We start from the raw sequence: 18,915 nt of genomic DNA on the forward strand, positions 1-18,915 counted from the left end.
TCTAAGGTGTGATTTGCTTTAGCAAGTTCAATCCAGTGCACCAAGGAGGAAAAACTCTAATATCCAAGGCATGTTTTATGTTACAATTCTCTTATTTAGGTTAGAAGGGCAAATAATTTAAAAAAATGATCAAAGTGATTGAAAATATATATGTATATATATATGCATTATATATATATACACATTATATATATATATATACGCATTATATATATATATATATATGTATATATATATATACACACACACACACACACATACCTCTAGATAAACATCCCCAAAGCTATTACCTGAAATTGCAAATATTAAGAACAAATTAAAAGTAAGTTTTGATAACTGTACCACAAATAAGTGTGCCACTGATTAAAGAACCTATCCTCACATTGAATTAGTTCCAGACTGTGGTAAATTTGTTGCAACGTTATTAAAGTATTTCAGTATATATTTTATTTTTATAATAATAAATCTGATATTCTCTAATATCCTCTGGTTTGTCATATGTCATCCATGCATCATTCATTCCATTCACTTAAAGCATCATCTTCGTGTCCATGTATTTCTGCTGGTGACTGGTCAAGAGAAGTTGAGTCTTTGTATCTCATAGAACTCATCTCTGAGTGTATCTCAGTTGTAGAGGCTTTCGCCCCCCAGAAAGCTTTCACTGCTGCCCTAAGGGAAAAAAACAAGAACGAAACAAAAACCATAATATGAAGTGAAAACAAAAACTAAATGAGACTCCTATTTACATTTTCTATATATAGATGTGTCTTTTATTCACAGTTCAGTTTTAGTTTGTAATGTACCAGCTGCATTGGGCTAGTAGATGAATGCTTGTACTTACCAGGGTGTAATGCTCATACAGACATTAGATATATTTTCATATAAATGAATTAGTAGATTACAATAATCAAGTTTTAAAGTTGTGAGAACTACAATTGAACAACACAAATATTCATTAAATAATTTTTTAAGGAATTGCCTTATAAATTCCTAAGAATTGCATTTAAACGCTCTCTCATGGCTAGGAAGAAAGTCATAAGATCATTTTTAAAAGCATCCACATAAGAGATGGGATAGCCTGAACTAGCATTGTCACAGGAGGAATGGAGGGAGCTGGACAATTTCAAGACACATGCTGGAGACATCATGGCCAGGATTTTTCACTAGATGAGGGAAGGGGAGATGAGGAGGATGTCAATCAAAGGTGACAATGCATCCTGGGCATTCGCCTACCAATTAATAATTATGAAGATCAATACGAAGATCACAAATACACAGATAATGACTCCTACGGTCAGCACAAAAACTAGGACTGCATCAGTGTCTGGTCGGCTTGATCTTCTCATCTGCAATTCTAAAGAAAACACACACACCTGATGATTATTTCTACTGGAAACAAAAAAAAAAAAAAAAAGGAAATGAAAATCTAAATGGAAACTTTATATTTGAAAAAACAACTCTAAGAAAATACAAAAAGAATTAGTAGGAAGAAAATTGTTAATGAACTTTGTTTGGCATGTCTGAAATATGCATGTTTAAACATACAAAAAAGTCTGAAAGAACATACCAACAAACACCTATATTACCACCACCTAAATAGTTTCAATAATATTTTTACTATTCCTTCATTCATTCATCCATCCATCCCACTATTAATCCTTTAACTCATCTTACATTTTCATGTAATTTGCAGGCATCAGCACAATTTCCCCCAAATTCTGTAGGTGGCCTATCAATAGCTAGAATTCAACATTTGCTTATATTTTTTCTTTGACATAAAATTTATGTGTAATGAATTGCACAAAGATCTTAAATGTACATTGCTTAGATTTGGAAAAGGCAAACACACTTATGTAATCAAATGCTGATGGAGACAAAGAATGCTCCTATATCCCAGAAAGTTCCCTCAAGCCCCTTTGGGTTAATTCCTGCCCCAGCCCCAGAAGCAAACAGTATTGCATCTGATCTTGTTTTCCACCAAGATTAGTTCTGTCTTTTCTATAACTTCATATGAATGGGCACATACACTGTATAACGCTTCTTTTCACTCAGCACAGTGTTAGAGATTCACCCCCACTGTTACATATAATGATGGTTTTTCTTTTTTATACAGAGTAGTCCTCCAATTTATTTATCCTGCCACTGGTGAATATTTAGACTGCTTCAGTTTAAAGCCTATTATATAGTCCTATGAACATTCTTGTAGAAGTCATTTTGTGAATATATGTCAGTTCTGTTGGAAACCAAAGAATGGAATTGCTGGGTCATATAGGGTAGATGTATACTTAGTTTTCTAAGAAACGGTAAGGACTTTCTCAAACTGATTGTATTGGCTGTCCATGTCTTATGAGTTTCTCCCAGATTTTAGCTTGGCTACTCAATCTCCAAATGATTTTCTTTAAGTGAGCTCAAGTTTTTAAATTTTAATGAAGTCTTAATACATTCATTATTTCCTTTTACTGTGATCATTCTGTGAATCATGTCTAAGAAACTTTTCCTACTACTGAATCACACAGATTTTCCTCTATGTTTTCTTCTTAAAGATTTATGGGTTTAGTTTTATGCTTAGGATTATGATACATCTCTAATTTTTAATATGTTAAAAATATAAAACTGAGATCGAGGCTCATTGCTTTCTATGCAAATATCCACACACCACTCTTAAATTAAGCCTTCTCTCCCATATGTGTCTGCTCTATCTGCAAATAAGGCTACTAAAGAAACAAAGCTAGTTTACAGTATGTGTGGGAGCACTGCTACATTGTAAACTGGTGAAAAGCCAATTTATATCAAGGATTACTTGTTTTGTGAATTAAATCACTTTCTTATGGCTCTTTCTGTTCCCCAAATTCTAGAATCATTGAATAAAAAAATCTGAAAAGGACCATAGAAACCATCAGACCCAAATATCATTTTATACGGTTCAAGTAAAGCAAGGTCCAGAGAGATGTAATGTTTGCAAAATTTTTTGTTTTGACTATTTTGGTAAGTGCCAGTATATCAGAAGTAGTCTCCTCTATGGAAAATCTCAATTATTTTTCTGAATATTTTTTTTCTGACCTTTAAACACCATGGATTATAACTCCCCATTTTCCCTAGTAATTCTAGAGTATAAACTCAATACAGTGATATTAAATAGTTCCAAGTATAATGGAAAAATTACATCCATGTTTGTATCCCAATTTTGATAGATTTAAAAATCTTTTTATCGTAAAATAATGTTAGATATATAGAAGTGAGGGTTTTTTTTTAAAAAAAAAACTTAAAATTAAAAACACCTTGAGAACTAAAACCTGAGGAGAAATGCAAAAATTAGTTTCCATTTATGTACTACCCTGCAACATTAGCAGAGAGAGAAGGTAGAGAATGAGGCATATAAAGATTTTAGTTCATTACAACAGTAATCTTCTCTCAAGGGTTACCTAGACTGCTTTTACATCTATTGAAATTTTCTAATGGAAAATAGGTCAAATTTCAATACACTCACTTTTTAGATATAAACAAAGCTTATGTATATGTTAATGTCTTCGGGACACCATAACAAAGTACCACAAACTATGTGACTTAAAAACAACAGAAATTTATTGTTTCATAGTTCTGGAGGCAAAAAAAAAAAAATAAGGGGGGAATTGTGATGGTAGGACCATGATCCCTCTGAAGGGTCTAAGGGAGGATCCTGTGTTGCCTCTTCCAGCTTCTGGGAGCCCCCATGTTCCTTGGTCTGTGGTAGCATACGTCCAATCTCTGTTTTCACGTGCCCGTCTCCTCATATGCCTATGTCTTCACACGGCACTCCTCTGCCTTTGTCTCTCTCCCCTCTTCAAATTCCCCTCTTCTTACAAGGAGACCAGTCACATTGGGTTAAGGCCTATCCTACTCTACTAGGATCTCATCTTAACTAATTACATCTACAATGATGGTCTTTCCAATTATGGCCACATTCTGAGTACTGGGAAAGGCAAGACTTCAAAGTCTCTTTTCTGGGGAAAGGGCACACAAACCAAGCCATAACAAGGCCTATTTATGAAAGACAGCTCTTGTGGGAGTGAAAAATGGTAATATATAAAATGGAAGCCAATACAATACTATGTGGACATTTCTAACCCAAACATTTGTTTGATGTCTAAACAGTCAAAAGGGTCTTTTACAGTGGTGTACCCAAATTGTAATTTTTGAAAGAATCTAATCGTGTTCTGAGAACATTTTGTTGTTCAACTACTGCATGCACTAAGACAACAAAGCTACCCCACCACCCCTAGGCTAAAAAGTTAACTTCATCTCAATAAAGGACAGGCACATTTTGAGTTCTGTTCTCCAGCCCTTAACTTGCATCCTAGCAAATGCATTCTCCTTTCTAATCATGAGAGGAGTATGTAGCATCTTGCAACATTAGCCAAGAGAAGGTGGAGAGTAGTTTAGACTACTCACTACTAACCAGTTCTCCCAGGACCCAGGAAGTGAGGACAAGGGCCAAGAATGGTCCAGCGGCTTTCATAATATCATAAACTAAGGCTAGCTGAGATAATTTTTAGTTTGCTACTTTGGTCCTCTCTTCTGTCGTTTTTTTAGTACTTTATTGAAATTATCCTTTTAGTGTTATTAGCTTTAACCATGAAGACTTTTTTAAGTTGCTAAATAGTACATCAAAGGAAGTTTAAATAGTAAATAGTTTATATTTTTTAGAATCACCCCCAAAACACTTTACCCTGTTCTCATTTGAATAAAGATACCACATTACATTATGTTTGGTATCTCTAGACAATAGCGGAAGCCATTTACCTGGGGTACAAAAATAGCTTCAGGAAATCCATAAGCTCTCTTAAAATTACATATAACTTTTGCCATGTTTGTATATTGAACATTTTTCTCTGAAGAAGATCCAGAGCCTTGATTGGATTCTCAAAAGAACTTGTGATCAAGTCCCCCACGCCTCTAACAAAAATGACAACATTATAAATGGTTAAGAGCACCTACATAAAAGGAAATGATTACCTGGATCAAAAGACAACATACAATACAAAAGACATCATAGATTAAACTGAAAGGACATGAATGCAGATCCATCTCACAAGGGAAACAATGTACAACATGTAAAATTATGTTCAGGACAAGATTTGCCTTTTGTGACACAGAGACATGCATTATTGCATTATCAAAAAATATTTTCTTCAAATAGATAATTTTTAAAGAAAAGTGCTCTGACTTCGTGTTTCTTAATTTTTAAAATTAATTTTATTATTTTTCTGTGCTAAGAGTTTTGTAAGCATTCATGAGAATTCCATTAATCCACTTTCACTTTTATGATGGAAGTAAATGCAAGAATATATATATTTCAAGTTAAAAGCCTGGTCTTAAAGGACCAGTTTCCCAAAGTGAGCCACATTTAATGCTACTTTGTGAAAAATAAGTTAATTATTATCTGGTAGAAAAGCTTCAATGATATAAACCAGTGTTTCTCAGCACTGTGGACACCAGCAGCAACAGCATCTCCTGGGAACTTGTCAGAAAGGCAAATTTGCATGCCATTTCTAGTCCAGACCTACTCAAACAGAAGCACTGAGTTGGGCTGGATAGAGACTTGTGTCTTAACAAGCTCTCCAGGTGATTTTGATGCTTTTTGAAGTGTAAGATATAAGCAAACCAAAATATTGCTGTGCACTTACCATTAGATGTATAGACTGTGAATTTAATAGATGCTACCATTTCAGAATTATCCATGGTGTCACACTGGAAAGCCAAGGGGTGGATATCTCTTTGTACATCCAGGATTGCTGAATCATTTGCAAGTATAACAGGTTGCTATTAAAACAAAACAAAACAAACAAACAAAAAACAAAGTATCAATGTTCTTCCCTACACTTAAGGTCAAAAAACCGTTACTTCCTTCAAAAAAAGAAGAGTCACTGACTCTTGGAGCCTAGTATGCTAATTAATTGTGCACATGGATTTTGGAGTCAGAAAATCCAGACTTCAAATCTCAATGCTACCACTTCCTATCTGTATGACTGTAGACAAGTTATTCTCTACACATCAGTTACTTATATATACAATGGTATAGCAACCGTAGGGTTGTTATATGCTTAAGAAGAGCGCGTTGGTGCATGTTTGTAGTTCCAGCTACTAAAGGGGCTGAGGCAGGAGAATAACAAGTTGGAAGCCAGCCTCAGTGACATGGCAAGACCCTGAGCAACTTAGTGAAACCCTGTATCAAAATAAAAAATACAAAGGGCTGGGGATGTGGCTCAGGGGTTAAGCTACTCTGGGTTGAATCCCCAGTGCCTGGCAAAATTCTTTACCTAGTATTAGCTACTGCCATTAATATACAACTCCTTTAAAAATAAATAAAAACCTTACTTACAAAATAAAAATAGTTCATATTATATGGATGTTTAAAAGTTCTATTTCTAGTTGACTTTAAGACATATAGAATGTCTTAAATCTCACTGAATAGTGAAAAAAATTTGAATTCCAATATTATTTTCCTCTTTTGCAAAATGCTTTTAAATAGAGTTTTCTGAGAGTTATCTAAACTGGGATACAAACTTTATCACTCACTAGGAAAGCACCAGATTACATATGTTCATTACTTACTTGGTCTGCCCTTAGAAGTTTCCACATATATTTGTAACGATTTACAGGAGATGTATGAACACATGCCAATCTAACACTTTCAAGACTTTCTGAAATTGGTTTACCCCCTGAACAAAAGAAAAATCAAATACATAAATATCATTGGGCATTATAAGTTGCTTCACATATGTCATTACTTTTAAAAGTCACTCCCAGTCATAAAAATCAATTAGATATTGCAAGTTACCAAATCTTAAAATTGGGAGCTGGAATGTAGTGGGGTAAGAGAAGAGTGATGAAGACAATAATAAAGTCACCAAAAAAAGCAAGTGAGGAGACACAATGTCTCTCAGTTTTTTAATGCAGAATAAATTCTAGAGAAGAGGTAAGGGCAATCAGTGATCTGTTACACTGAACTTTGAGGTCTGCTAGTAGCTTCCAATTTACTGGTTAGGAAACCTCATTAGAGATATTAAAATGTCAGAATAGCATAATTGGATGCTGAACAGACCTCAAAGTTCCCAATTTAAGATTTACCAACCCACTGATAAAATGCCATGACCAAAACATCAAAAGTGTTCCACTTGAGGACAGACTCAACCACAGACCCCAAGTATAGAGAGAGGGTCCAGTATACAGCAGATAAATATATCTGTTAAATTTTAGATGTCACTGAAAAATGTAAAGCAAAAGCAGAAAGTTACTCACAGTTATAAGTGTCTAGAGAATGGAAATTAAATTGTAGATTTCCTTTCAACGCATCCACTGGCTGTCTCCTTGTATTCAGTGGCAATCTGAGGGTAAGGGTGTTTCCCTGAGATGAACTCTTCCCCTCTGTCACCCGCCAATACTTACAGCCACAATCTGCTGGTCCACGGCATTCTTCTACTCTAACAATACACTTGGATTCGCCTCCAGGGCACCCATTTGTTAATATAACTTCTCTAACACCAACACCTTAGGTAGAAAGAAATGGGCAAATGTTAAGAAAAAAACGAACTGAAGAAGGTCTTTACTTTCTCACCCAGGTCTGGCTTATCTTTTCTTGCTTCCTTTTTAAAATTTATTAATTGTTTAGACTTTTCTCTTAATTTCAGAAAGTTAACTCCTAAATTCGCAGTGATAACATTTAGAATTTTCTGCAGCTCCTTGTTCGTAATAATTTCATAAAACAGTATTTTCTCAAATTAATTACATAAAACACTGGTCATTCTACAATCATCTACGCATTTGAAAATGGTACATTAAATAAAATGAAAAGGACCTCTTTTTTCTTTTTCTATCTTATTGGCACATTTATAATCATACATAGTAGTTGGGTTCATTCTGACAAAACCGTACATATATGGAATTTGATTTCAGTTCCCATTCCCCAGATTTTCCCTCCCCTCCTTTCTCTCCATATACTCCTCCTTTCTCTTCTTTACTGATCTTCCTTTGTCTCATTTACTTATTTATTTTTGATGGGTTCTTTCTACTTATATGTAAAGGTGAAATTCCATGTGCTGTGTTTATATATGCATCTAACGTGATTTTGTTAAATTCATTCCACATTTCCTCCCTTTTTTATTGTCCCTCCTCCCTCCCTTTTGATCTTCTTCTACTCCATGGACTTTGTCTATATTTTTATAATATCCAGTTTCCCCCTCCTTCTTTCCCTTGTTTTGTTCTAGCTTCTATCTATGAGAGAAATATTTAAATCTTGATTTTGTGAGAATGGCTAAACACAATGTTCTTCATTTCCATCCATTTACCAGAAAATGCCATAATTTCATTCTTCTTCATAGCTGAGTAAGACTTCATTGTGTACAGATACTACATTTTCTTTACCATTCATCTGCTGATGGATACCTGGGTTGATTCCATAAGTTGGCTATTGTGAATTGTGCTGCTATAAACATCAAGGTGGCTATATCACTACAGTATGCTGATTTTAATTCTTTTCAGTAAACACCAAGAAGTGGGATAGCTGAGTCATATGGTGGTTCCATTCCTAGTTTTTTGAGAAATCTCCATATTGCTTTCCAGAACGGTTGTATTCATCTATAGTTCTACCAACAATATACAATGTACTTTTTCCCCACGTCTTTGCCATCATTTATTATTTTTTGTGTTCTTGATAACTGGCATTTTGACTGGTTTGAGATGAATTCTCAATGTAGTTTTGATTTGTATTGCCCTGATTGCTAGAGACGTTGAACATTTTATCATATATTTATTGGCTCTTTGTGCATCTTTTGAGAAATGTCTGTGTAGTTCTTTTGCTGGTTTATTGATTGGGATATTTGTTCTTTTTTCTTAATTTTTTTTGTAGTTGTAGATGGATAGCACAGCCTTATTTTGTTTATTTTTATGTGGTGCTGAGGATCAAACCCAGAGGCAAGCGTTCTGCCACTGAGCTACAGTCCCAGCCAAGGATATTTGTTGTTTGTTTGTTGGGTGTTAGGTGGTTTTAGTTGTGCATATGTTTTGGATAGCAATCCCCAGTCAGAGGAACAGCTGACAAAGATTTCCTCCCATTCTGTACACTCTCTCTCTTCATGTGATGTCTTTACTACAGAAGTTTTTAGAAACTTTTAATATGCTAATAAATTAGTATGCTATTATGTATAAATTCTTGTTAATCTAAGATGCAAAGATTTTACATGTTAACATCTTTGAAATCAGAATACATTAATATAACTGTGGTATGACAGCATTTTTTCTTTTTAGAATACATAAAATGTGCTTCTTACAGAAAATAAAATTAGGTTTGATGAAACACAGTAGTACACAGAATTTTGCAAACTTATTTGACTGTGAACCTTTTCAGAGTGGGGGCATGGAACTTCTGGAGAAAAATCCAAAATCATATTTTACCATAAATGATACTTTTTAATATTTAGATTGATAGTCTCTGTGTTAAATATAGACAAGATAACTTATTAATAACCAAATCTCCATTTCCAGCAAGATAATTTTTGTTACAAGAAACCAAATCTTTTACTAACCAATCCTAGAATTCTGAGTCAGGCTTTAATTGCAATAATTGAGGGAGATGATAAATTCTGGATCAGCAACACTGCTGAATACATTTGGTGTTAAGACTGCAAGGTCACAAGCTAAGCAAGATTCCTTGATTTCCTTGTCTACCAGATTACCTCTTTCAGCCTCTACAAGGTATTAATCATAAAACCCATTCTCAAGGGATAGAAAAGTTGAAGATTAGAACAGTGGCTTACAATAGTGCTTCTCAAATTTAAGAGTACATGCAAATCACATGGTGTTCTTACTAAAATGCAAATTTTGATTCAGTCTGTCTTGAGTATGTCTAAGATTATGCATTTTTAACAAGCTCCTTGGTGATGCTAATGTAGCCATTTTATGGACCACAGTCTGAGTAACGAGAGAGGACTTCCTATGGGACAGGAGGATGGAAGGTGAAAGTGTCTTTTGATTAGGAGGGAGCTGAATCAGGCACTGTGGTGCATGCCTGTAATCCCAGAATCTTGGGAGGCTGAGGCAAGAGGATCATCAATTCAAGGCCAGCTTCAGCAATTTAGTGAGACTCTGTCTTTTAAAAAAAATAAATAAATAAGGCTGGGGATGTAGCTTAGTAGCAGAACACTTGTCCAGCATGTATGAAACTTTAGGTTCAATCCCTAGTGATGGCAAAATAAATAAACAAATTAATTAAAAGAGATGGCTGAGAATGGCTTTCGTATGGCTCCACTTGAATTTATGATAGGTGCTTCTTTTGAGGCACAGTCTTATTCTGAAATGCACAAATATTTTCCAAGCAGGTATTTTATATACTTATTTAAACACAGCTCACTGAGATATGTGGCAGGTATGCAATTTTCCAAGTAACACCTAAATATCTGCCAAAATATTGGAAAAAAGTGTCTAAGTGTTAAAATATTTTTTAGGAGTTAAATATAATTTTCACTAAAACCTTTTTCTTTTCTATGTAGTTAATATAAACTGACAATACTTTTAACATTTTAGATCTGAAATATTACATTTTTGGTTTATTTTTTTCTTTAGAACTTATAACCACCTAGTTTATCACTAACATATTATTTGTCTTGTCCTACTAAAATATACATTCTTTGAAGGTAAAAAGTTTTGTTTTGTTTTGTTTTTCACTATTTTATCCATAGCCCCTATAACAATGCCTGATACATAGTAACCAAAAAAAAAAAACTTGATTTAAAAAAATCAATTTTGAGAGAATAAATATACAATTTTTAAAGCATGCCTTTAACAAATAAAAAAAATTAATTATTGGAGGTGTCATGAAAAATAATTTTTTTACCTGCAAAAAATTTCAAGCAAGTAGCAAGAGAAAGATATAAGCTACAAATGAGTAATCATATGTTTATTACATAGATTCCCCTAATTTTGACTCTTACTTATATAAAGTAAAAACCAGGTTTAAAACTACTTTAAGAGATTGAAAGAAGAGTAGTTGCCAGAAACTGGAAGAAGTGGAAAGTTAGTTTAAATGGGTGTGAGATTTTAGTTCATGGTGTTGACAAAGTTCAAAATGGATAGTGGTGATGGTTGTACAATAATATGAATATGCTTAAGGCCACTAGATTTTATATATATAAATGGTTAAAGTAGTAAATTTTATTTTGGATGTATTTTATCATAATTTTTTTAAAAAGCTACCTCAAATAAACACAATTCAGGTATAATTTTTGACCAAAAGTTTGCTCCCAAAACATCTTGATCAAGATCTGCATGAATTTTTCTGTCTTCTTATCCTCTAGTTATTGTTCTCCCTTTCTTCTGGTCACTGTCACTGTCGCTTTGTCTACAGCAGACCATTTAAGATGAACTTAATTTCATTGTTAATTATCTAATGTTTCTCAGTGCCCTCATTTATGGCAGGGGTTATCAAAGGGTAGTCCTCTATTCAGCCATAAAGAGTGAAATTATGTCATTTGCGGGAAAATGGATGAAACTGAGGGCATTGTGTTAAGTAAAATAAGGCAAATTCAGAAAGTCAAGGGTTCTTATTTTTTCTCTCATTTGAAGAAACTAGGAAGAAAAATAAATAAATAAAGGTCGGGGTGGGGATCTCACGAAAATAGAAGGGGACCAGGAGGAAATGGAAAAGAACTAGATAATGAGTTAATCAAATTATATTGTTTTATTGTATATATGTATAAACATTAAACAACAAATCCCACTATTATGTATAATTATAATGTGTGAATGAAAATACCTAGAAAAAATTAAAAGATGGACCTTTAACCATCAGGCTGAGCTTCATTGTCAGCTGAAATGCAAATTCTTAGGCCCATCCACAGGTCTAGGGAGTTGGAAACTATTGAGTAGGCCCCACAAACTGTTTTAATAAGCCTTTTAGGCACTTGGAATAGATGTTTGAGAAACATTGACCTATAATTGCATGTAAGCCTTAATCCTACCCCCGTGTTAAGAGATTTTGTGTCCAATTTCCGTCCATAGAATGATCAACGTAAGTCTTATTCTTTTAACATCATCTTTCCCACAAAGCCAATACTTTTTTCCCCAAAAAAACATGACGTATAAATTGGAGAAATTGGAATAGATGATTACAAATAAGCATATTTCTTGATAGATTTGCCAGCACATTATGTGGGAAGACATCTGTGAGATGCATTGGAAAATCTCTCATCTTATGAACATCTGTGAAATGGAGAAGATTTCACTTTGGTGAAGACAGTTTATGTGCCAAAAAAATAATAGGGAGTTAGCTTAAAATAAAACTTGGGGGTTGCAAACTGGAAATATCTTGCGTTTTGAAGCAAATCAGCTGAGTGTTGTGTGTAAATTATAGTTGTTAGACATAGAAAGCAATGAGAGATGAATGAAAGTACACAAATTACAAGTAAACAATTACCACATTATCTGTTTTTACCTTCCCTCCCCCCAAAATTAGATTATTCGCCTGCTCTTTTCTACTTACCACACGTTACTGTGCACATTCCAAATTCAACTTCTTTGACTATTGTTTTATTCGGACCTAAATATAAAGTATAAAGATACAGTATTTAATCATATGAAGACTTTTCTAAGTGAAAAACCTCTGACTTGGGATGGGGGATACAAATACTTAACATATGGGCAGCAGGTAATTTTAAAAAAAATTTCTATTAAACCAGAGAAGCAAAGCCATTTCTCATGCATTTACTATTATCTAAATCAAAAGAAGCCTTAACTTTTAAGGAAGTTCATGAAACTAGGGAATAACCTGCAAAGAAGGTTTATATTTAAAACTTGTATATAACTTAAGGTTTTTTTTTTTTTATCAGTTAATACATGGTGAGTTAAAAGTCTATTGAAAATCACAAAAAATACAAAAGGCCTTAGAATTTTAAGAAATGAGAACAATTTTTTCTAATTAAAAGAAATAAAATTTTTTTCAAAAACTCACAAAAAACAGTGCATAATTTTCATCCAAAAAGAAGTCTTATGCCAATTGTTCATTAAAGGTATAAGTGATGGATTGGTTTTACTCACTTTCCAGATTAAAATGGAAAATTTCAATAGTTCTAAGAACATATTTCAGTGCTTTATTTAGCAGGATAATCACAGAGTATACAACTTTGAGAAGCTAAAAATTCTTGATTCTAAATCACGTTCTCTTTTTCTAATCATTTGAAGAAGTTGGCATGAATTCCACTAAATATCTTATATAACCAATTCTTCATAGCTCAGATTAGGACTGAAATCTTTCTATAAAAAAACAAATGAGGTATAAGAAAAAAAATTATAAAAGGCAATGTATCTCGGGGCAACAAATCACATAGAAAAGTACATTGAATTTCAAGTCCAAAAAGCTACTTCTAACACTAACAAGCTCTTTGAGTTTGGGCAAATTAATTAAATTCTGTCATACCTAGTTAACCTTTGTTACATTTGGAAAGGAAACCCTATCTGATTTGATATTGTAGGAATTAAATAAGATAATGCATACAAAATAATTCTATAAATTGTTTAAAACTATAAACATGCCAAAGTTGTCATAATTATGCAAATTAAGCTTGTTTTGTAGTTATTAATATCACATGGTATTGATATTTTTCCTATTTTGAATTATTGTAAAACCTCAATAGTTCCATAAGCTTTTCATTCTGTACTCACAAGCATCAAATGTAGTTACTTTGAATGCACAGTAGGTACTCAATACATATAAGTAAATCAGTTATTGACCTTGTTAAATAAATGATTTAGACTATCATAACTTATTAATTTTGAACTGACTTTTTATGCTTGAAATGCTTAAATACTTTCAACTGGCACATAATAAGAAATAAGTTTAAAGCTAAAGCCTGAGCATAAAAAACATAGGTAAGAGAATGAGTACTAGACTACTCACAGCTTCTTTTTACAATCCATTACTCAATTAGCTCTACTATTTACTACCTATACTGCTTTGAGAAATTATTCAATGTCTTCTAACTTGAGCTTCTTTATAGGAAAAAAAATGAGATTGAATCAGAAGACTCTAAAGTCCTTTTTAGCTTTAATGTTCTTTGATGTATTAAATGTCCATTAGGTCACTTCAATGTTTTTTTTTTGTTTGTTTGTTTTTTGTAACTATATGTATCTGGACTTCAGTGTGACATTTGTAAAAATTTCCCATTATACACCAATGAGTAAAAAGGGAAAATATGATCTGAATGTCAGCAAAGTTTGATGTATAATTGGCCAAACAGGATGATGCACAGATGCTAATTCGTCAGTTGGCTGGAATGTGGTAGAAGTGATGTGTCATGGGGCTCTGTCCTGTTCAACATTTTTATTAATGACCTGAAAAAAAAGAACCCTGATATCATGCTGACTGAATCCAGAATTCTGCAAAGCTATGAAGGATAGCAAATGTGTTCAAAGGTAAATCTGTATCTAAAAATGAAAGGGTGAAGAATGGGCAAATGCCAAAAAAAGGAAATCTTAGGAGAATAAAAAGTCCTATGCCTAGAGCTCAAAAGTTAACTATCAGAAATATTGTATGGATTGTCTTAATTTGATAGAAAAAAAAGGTAAAAAAAATGAATAGAATCCAACAGTTAGTTCAATAAGAGGCAAGAATGTAGTGAGGCTTCTCCACTAACCATTGACCCACATCCCTATCCCTTTTTTATTTTTAATTTTGAGACAAGAGTTTTGCTAATTTGCTTAGGGCTTCACCAAGTTGCTGAGGATGACTTTGAATTTGTGATCCTCCTGCCTCAGCCTCCCAAGTGCTGAGATTATAGGCATGTGCCACTGTGCCCAGCTTTTTGGACCCTTTGAAATCTAATGATACACACACACATGGTATAAATATAATTTTAAAGATATATAAAAGGATAAAAGGCATAAGGATACAAACCTAATATCTTCATAATTTTCCTTTATTTTGAAACATTTTATTATTTTATCATCTGTAATGATGTTATTTTATCATCACTCATTAATTATTCACAACTATTTTTTAAAAAGACTAAAATAATAAAATTGAAGAAGGATTGGCATTGCCTAAAATGATGATGTATTTATGAAGTAAATCATAGCTATTGCATCAGTTTTCTTATTGCTTTGCCCAAAGCATCACGTTACCCCAGGAATATATGAAACAAGTCTAAAGACACTTTTCATGTAGGCTATTTCTGGTTTTCATTAAATAAAATACAGACTTTAGAATTTTTCATTTTTTTGCCCATAATGGTAGAGAAGAAAATTGATGGAGAAAAACATTTCTAAATTATTGAATGAGTCAGAAGATGAACACAGACAGCAGAACTTTAGATGAAAATGGTAATGGTGAAATTGATTGTATAAACAGAATCTCAGTGAGAGATGATAGTATCTTAGGTGACTATCCTGGATAATTTTTTTTTTAAACAAGGAGTGAGCATTGTATTTCTAAGAATGAAAGAAAATATGGTGTTCTCATCCAGTTATATTTTTGATAGGAAGAATTTGATCTTGAAATATTTTGTGACAACAAGACCATACTGTTTTCTAAAAGGATGTGGACAGTATTCTTTTTTTTTTTTGCATGATGTTTATGCACAAAGATTTACTTGACAAGATTTGAAAATGGACAAACTATGATGACACGTATAAATAAAGGTGACTGGAAGGAAATAGATGGGTTAGAAATGAATAAAACTCATTGAAGGGAGAGGGAGCATGGGAGGAATTGATGAACTCTAGGTAGGGCAGAGGGGTGGAAGGGGAAGGGAGGGGGCAGGGGGTTAGCAATGATGGAGGAATGTGATGGACATCATTATCTAAAGTACATCTATGTAGACATGAGTTGGTGTGAACATACTTTATATACAGAGATATCAAAACTTGTTCTAGTATGTAATAAGAATTGTGATGCATTCCGATGTCATGTATTTAAAAAATAAAACCAATAAAAAGACAATGATCATTTGTTATACTAAATTAGTTTTGTTAAATAAAATTTTGCTAGTTTAAAAATAGAAAATAAAAAACTCATTGAATTAATCATTTCAATTGCTGTTTATAAACTGAAAATTAAAGTGTTCGGCAATTATGCAGCAAAAAGATGGCATTCATCTCTTTAACAAAACACGTGCCTTCAAAGTTTTCAAAAGTATTGTGCTTTGACAATATAAGTGCAAAAAGAACCAGAGTAATGATAATCCAGACTTTATGAGACATGTACTTGAAATCTGGAATCAGTATTTATATGATGGATATATTACAGGTTCATGCTTAACAGTTTGAGCATTTAGTTTTATTCAAACTTCTTTCAAGTTAGGTTGTGAATACCTTCAAAACTAAGACACAAGGAATAAAAATTTGGGTTTTGGTGTGTTTATATTTTTATTAAAATTTCTAACAAAGTTGTTTTCACTAACCCTTTATTCTTACTTTTGGAAATTATTTGTAAAATTATTTAAAAGTGAAAAATATAATAGTTCACTGGATAGTAATGGTGATGCCTGGTTTTACTGGTCCTCCAGAATTAGAAGAGCTGTGCAAATTTTAACAAGAGTCCTGAAAATTTTCTGGTTGTTTATAGTTCTAGCTTCTCAATCTACCCAGATAAAACACCCATGCATGAAATTATACGTCTCTCAAGTCCACAGATGAGGAAACTTAGACACTGAGAGAATAAGTAACTTATCTACACTTGAGTTTGAATGTAAGGCATTGTAACTTCATCACCTGGGTTTAACTTAATAATATTTACCATTTTACAGCTAGACGTATCCCTTCATTAGTTTAACACTAAAGTCATTCACTCAATTTCTTTGAAAAATAGACTGAAGCAATAGCTACACTGCTTTAGAACATATGCTGCCCTTCTCATCTTTCTTTTTCACATTTCCAAAGTCAAGGACCTTTTCAAACTCTCTATAATGTAATCAAGGCGGTTCAAGCCTGGATCCTACTATTAAACTCAGATAGTCAATTTCTTTCCATGCTGAGGGTCACTATCTATCATTGGGAAATAAAACAAAGGCTGATAGACACAGCACCCACTCCGTACATATAGATTGAGGAGACAAAAGAATGCTAAGAATACTAAAAGAATTTAGCATCAGCTGGGTCATTTATGGGGAAAGGGAATCATCCTCTTGAAGACTGCAAACCTGCAACTGACCTTTTACCCACCAGCATGTGAGTTACTGATCAATATAACATGTACAGCAGCTTGTCAAGTTTTATTGCTTAATGAGCCAACAGTATAAGGCAAATTTATGTACCAAGCACAGGCTCATTCTCCCTTGGTTAATATGTTATCATCTAACAATGCCATTAGTTGAATCCCCTGATAAATGTTTTCTACTGCCACCATTCCTTTGTTGAAGCTAAACATACAAATAAAACAAAATACAACAGTGTGAAAGTGCCCAGTGGTAAGGGGCTGCACAAAGGTGACATGGCCTATACATGGGCAGTTTTGTGGGCTATCTAGATGTGTCACAGTAAAGGGAATTATAAATTCCATTGAGTTCCCACCCTAAGGGGAAATGTGGAAAGAAAGAGGGCTACCAGCAATTTCGAACTTTAAAAACAACAACAAAAACTACAATGGGGAGGGGAAATTATTGCAACAAGAGTCAAAACCAAGATTTCCCCTTGGTAGGAAGCTACCTTCACCCCTTTAAAAAAAGTTTTTCTTTCTCCAAAGCAATATTTAAAACTATTTCTTAGGTAGCTTCTACATATGCTTATTTGGTTATCTTGCTTGGACAATCAGCACATCCTTCTTCAAAGCTATAAGATGCACAAAATGGATAAACGCAGGGCTGATATATGCAAGAAAGCTCTACAAATGGTAACAAAGGTGATTCTCATTATTATTGGGCAAATAAAGAGTCAGCTTTTTGCCCTCAACAGGTGCCTCTGGGCGCCTGTCAAGGAGCCTCCTGCTCTCACCAGCTTCCTCGTTATCAGGCAGAGGGCCCTCGTTGTTGTCCCCTTCGCTTTCGTTGTTGTCACCGGTGTCCTCCTCGCTGTCGCTGTCGCTCTCGCTATCGCCTTCCCTTTCGCCCTCGTGGGCCTCGTGGGGCTCATAGGCCTCGGGGCCCTCGTGGGGATCGTGGGCCTCGTGGACCTCGTGGATCTCGTGGACCTCGTGGGCCTCGTGGACCAAGGGGGGTTCCTGGATGGCGGTGACATTGGTCCCACCCGAGGACTGGAAGCCCGCCAGGAGCAGCCAGCCCACGGTCAGTAGCAGCCCTGCGGAGCAGCCCGCGCCCCCGGGGCTCATGGTTCTCTGCCCCGACGGCCGCCCAATGCACTCTCACAGCCCCGGCTCCAAAGGAGAGGCGCTTCGAAGAGACCTGCCACGCCGCACTCGACTAGGAACCCCTGCGTCGCGCCCAGGCAACCATTGAGTCGTCACGGCTCGTCACCGCCATCCCGGTGGGGCCGCGCCGGGGCAGACGCCTGGAACCGCGCAGAGCCATGCGGTGCAGCTGGTCACCCGCGCACCGGGGTGCGGGGATGCGGGGTGCTGAGGGCCCTTGCTGCCAGCCTCTTCGCGCAGCTTGCTTGCTTGCTTCTAAGACATTCCCTTTGAGTGCTTCCTATGTTTACTCTCTCCAAACTGGACTCCTTAGACCCTCAAGCACTATTCATGTGATGTGGCTGCAAAATTACCTGTCCAAAATATCCAACTAGGGACGACGTGACAAGAAGGATTCGCCACAGCCTTATTAAGTATGTTGCCCTTAACTAGATCCATAACTGCAGGTGAGGTTCGCTTTGTAGAAAATATAAGTGAGCATTTTGTTTCTTCGATTTGTGCACTATTGTGACTGCAATGCAATCACGTATTCACCTTTTAAGATTGTGTGCAGCATCATCAGCTCCATGTAGAACGTCATTGAGCGATAC

The 18,915-nt window shown here is 34.8% G+C and overlaps 1 protein-coding gene across 1 annotated transcript; it reads right to left on the reverse strand.

Moving 5' to 3' along the window:
* Positions 1-377: 377 nt before the first annotated feature.
* Spaca1 (sperm acrosome associated 1) lies at positions 378-18,286 on the reverse strand. The gene is made up of 8 exons (XM_046429578.2): positions 18,149-18,286; positions 17,953-18,025; positions 12,512-12,568; positions 7,426-7,527; positions 6,592-6,698; positions 5,664-5,799; positions 1,234-1,354; positions 378-669 (listed from the first exon to the last, which is right to left on the reverse strand). Exons 1-8 carry the CDS (start codon positions 18,284-18,286, stop codon positions 513-515), a joined length of 891 nt encoding a protein of 296 aa, XP_046285534.1. The 3' UTR covers positions 378-512.
* Positions 18,287-18,915: the final 629 nt, after the last annotated feature.

The sequence above is a fragment of the Marmota monax genome, unplaced genomic scaffold (assembly GCF_021218885.2).
Source record: "Marmota monax isolate L192 unplaced genomic scaffold, Marmota_monax_Labrador192_F-V1.1 WCK01_AAM20220418_F8-fsc00013, whole genome shotgun sequence".
Lineage (NCBI taxonomy): Eukaryota > Metazoa > Chordata > Mammalia > Rodentia > Sciuridae > Marmota > Marmota monax.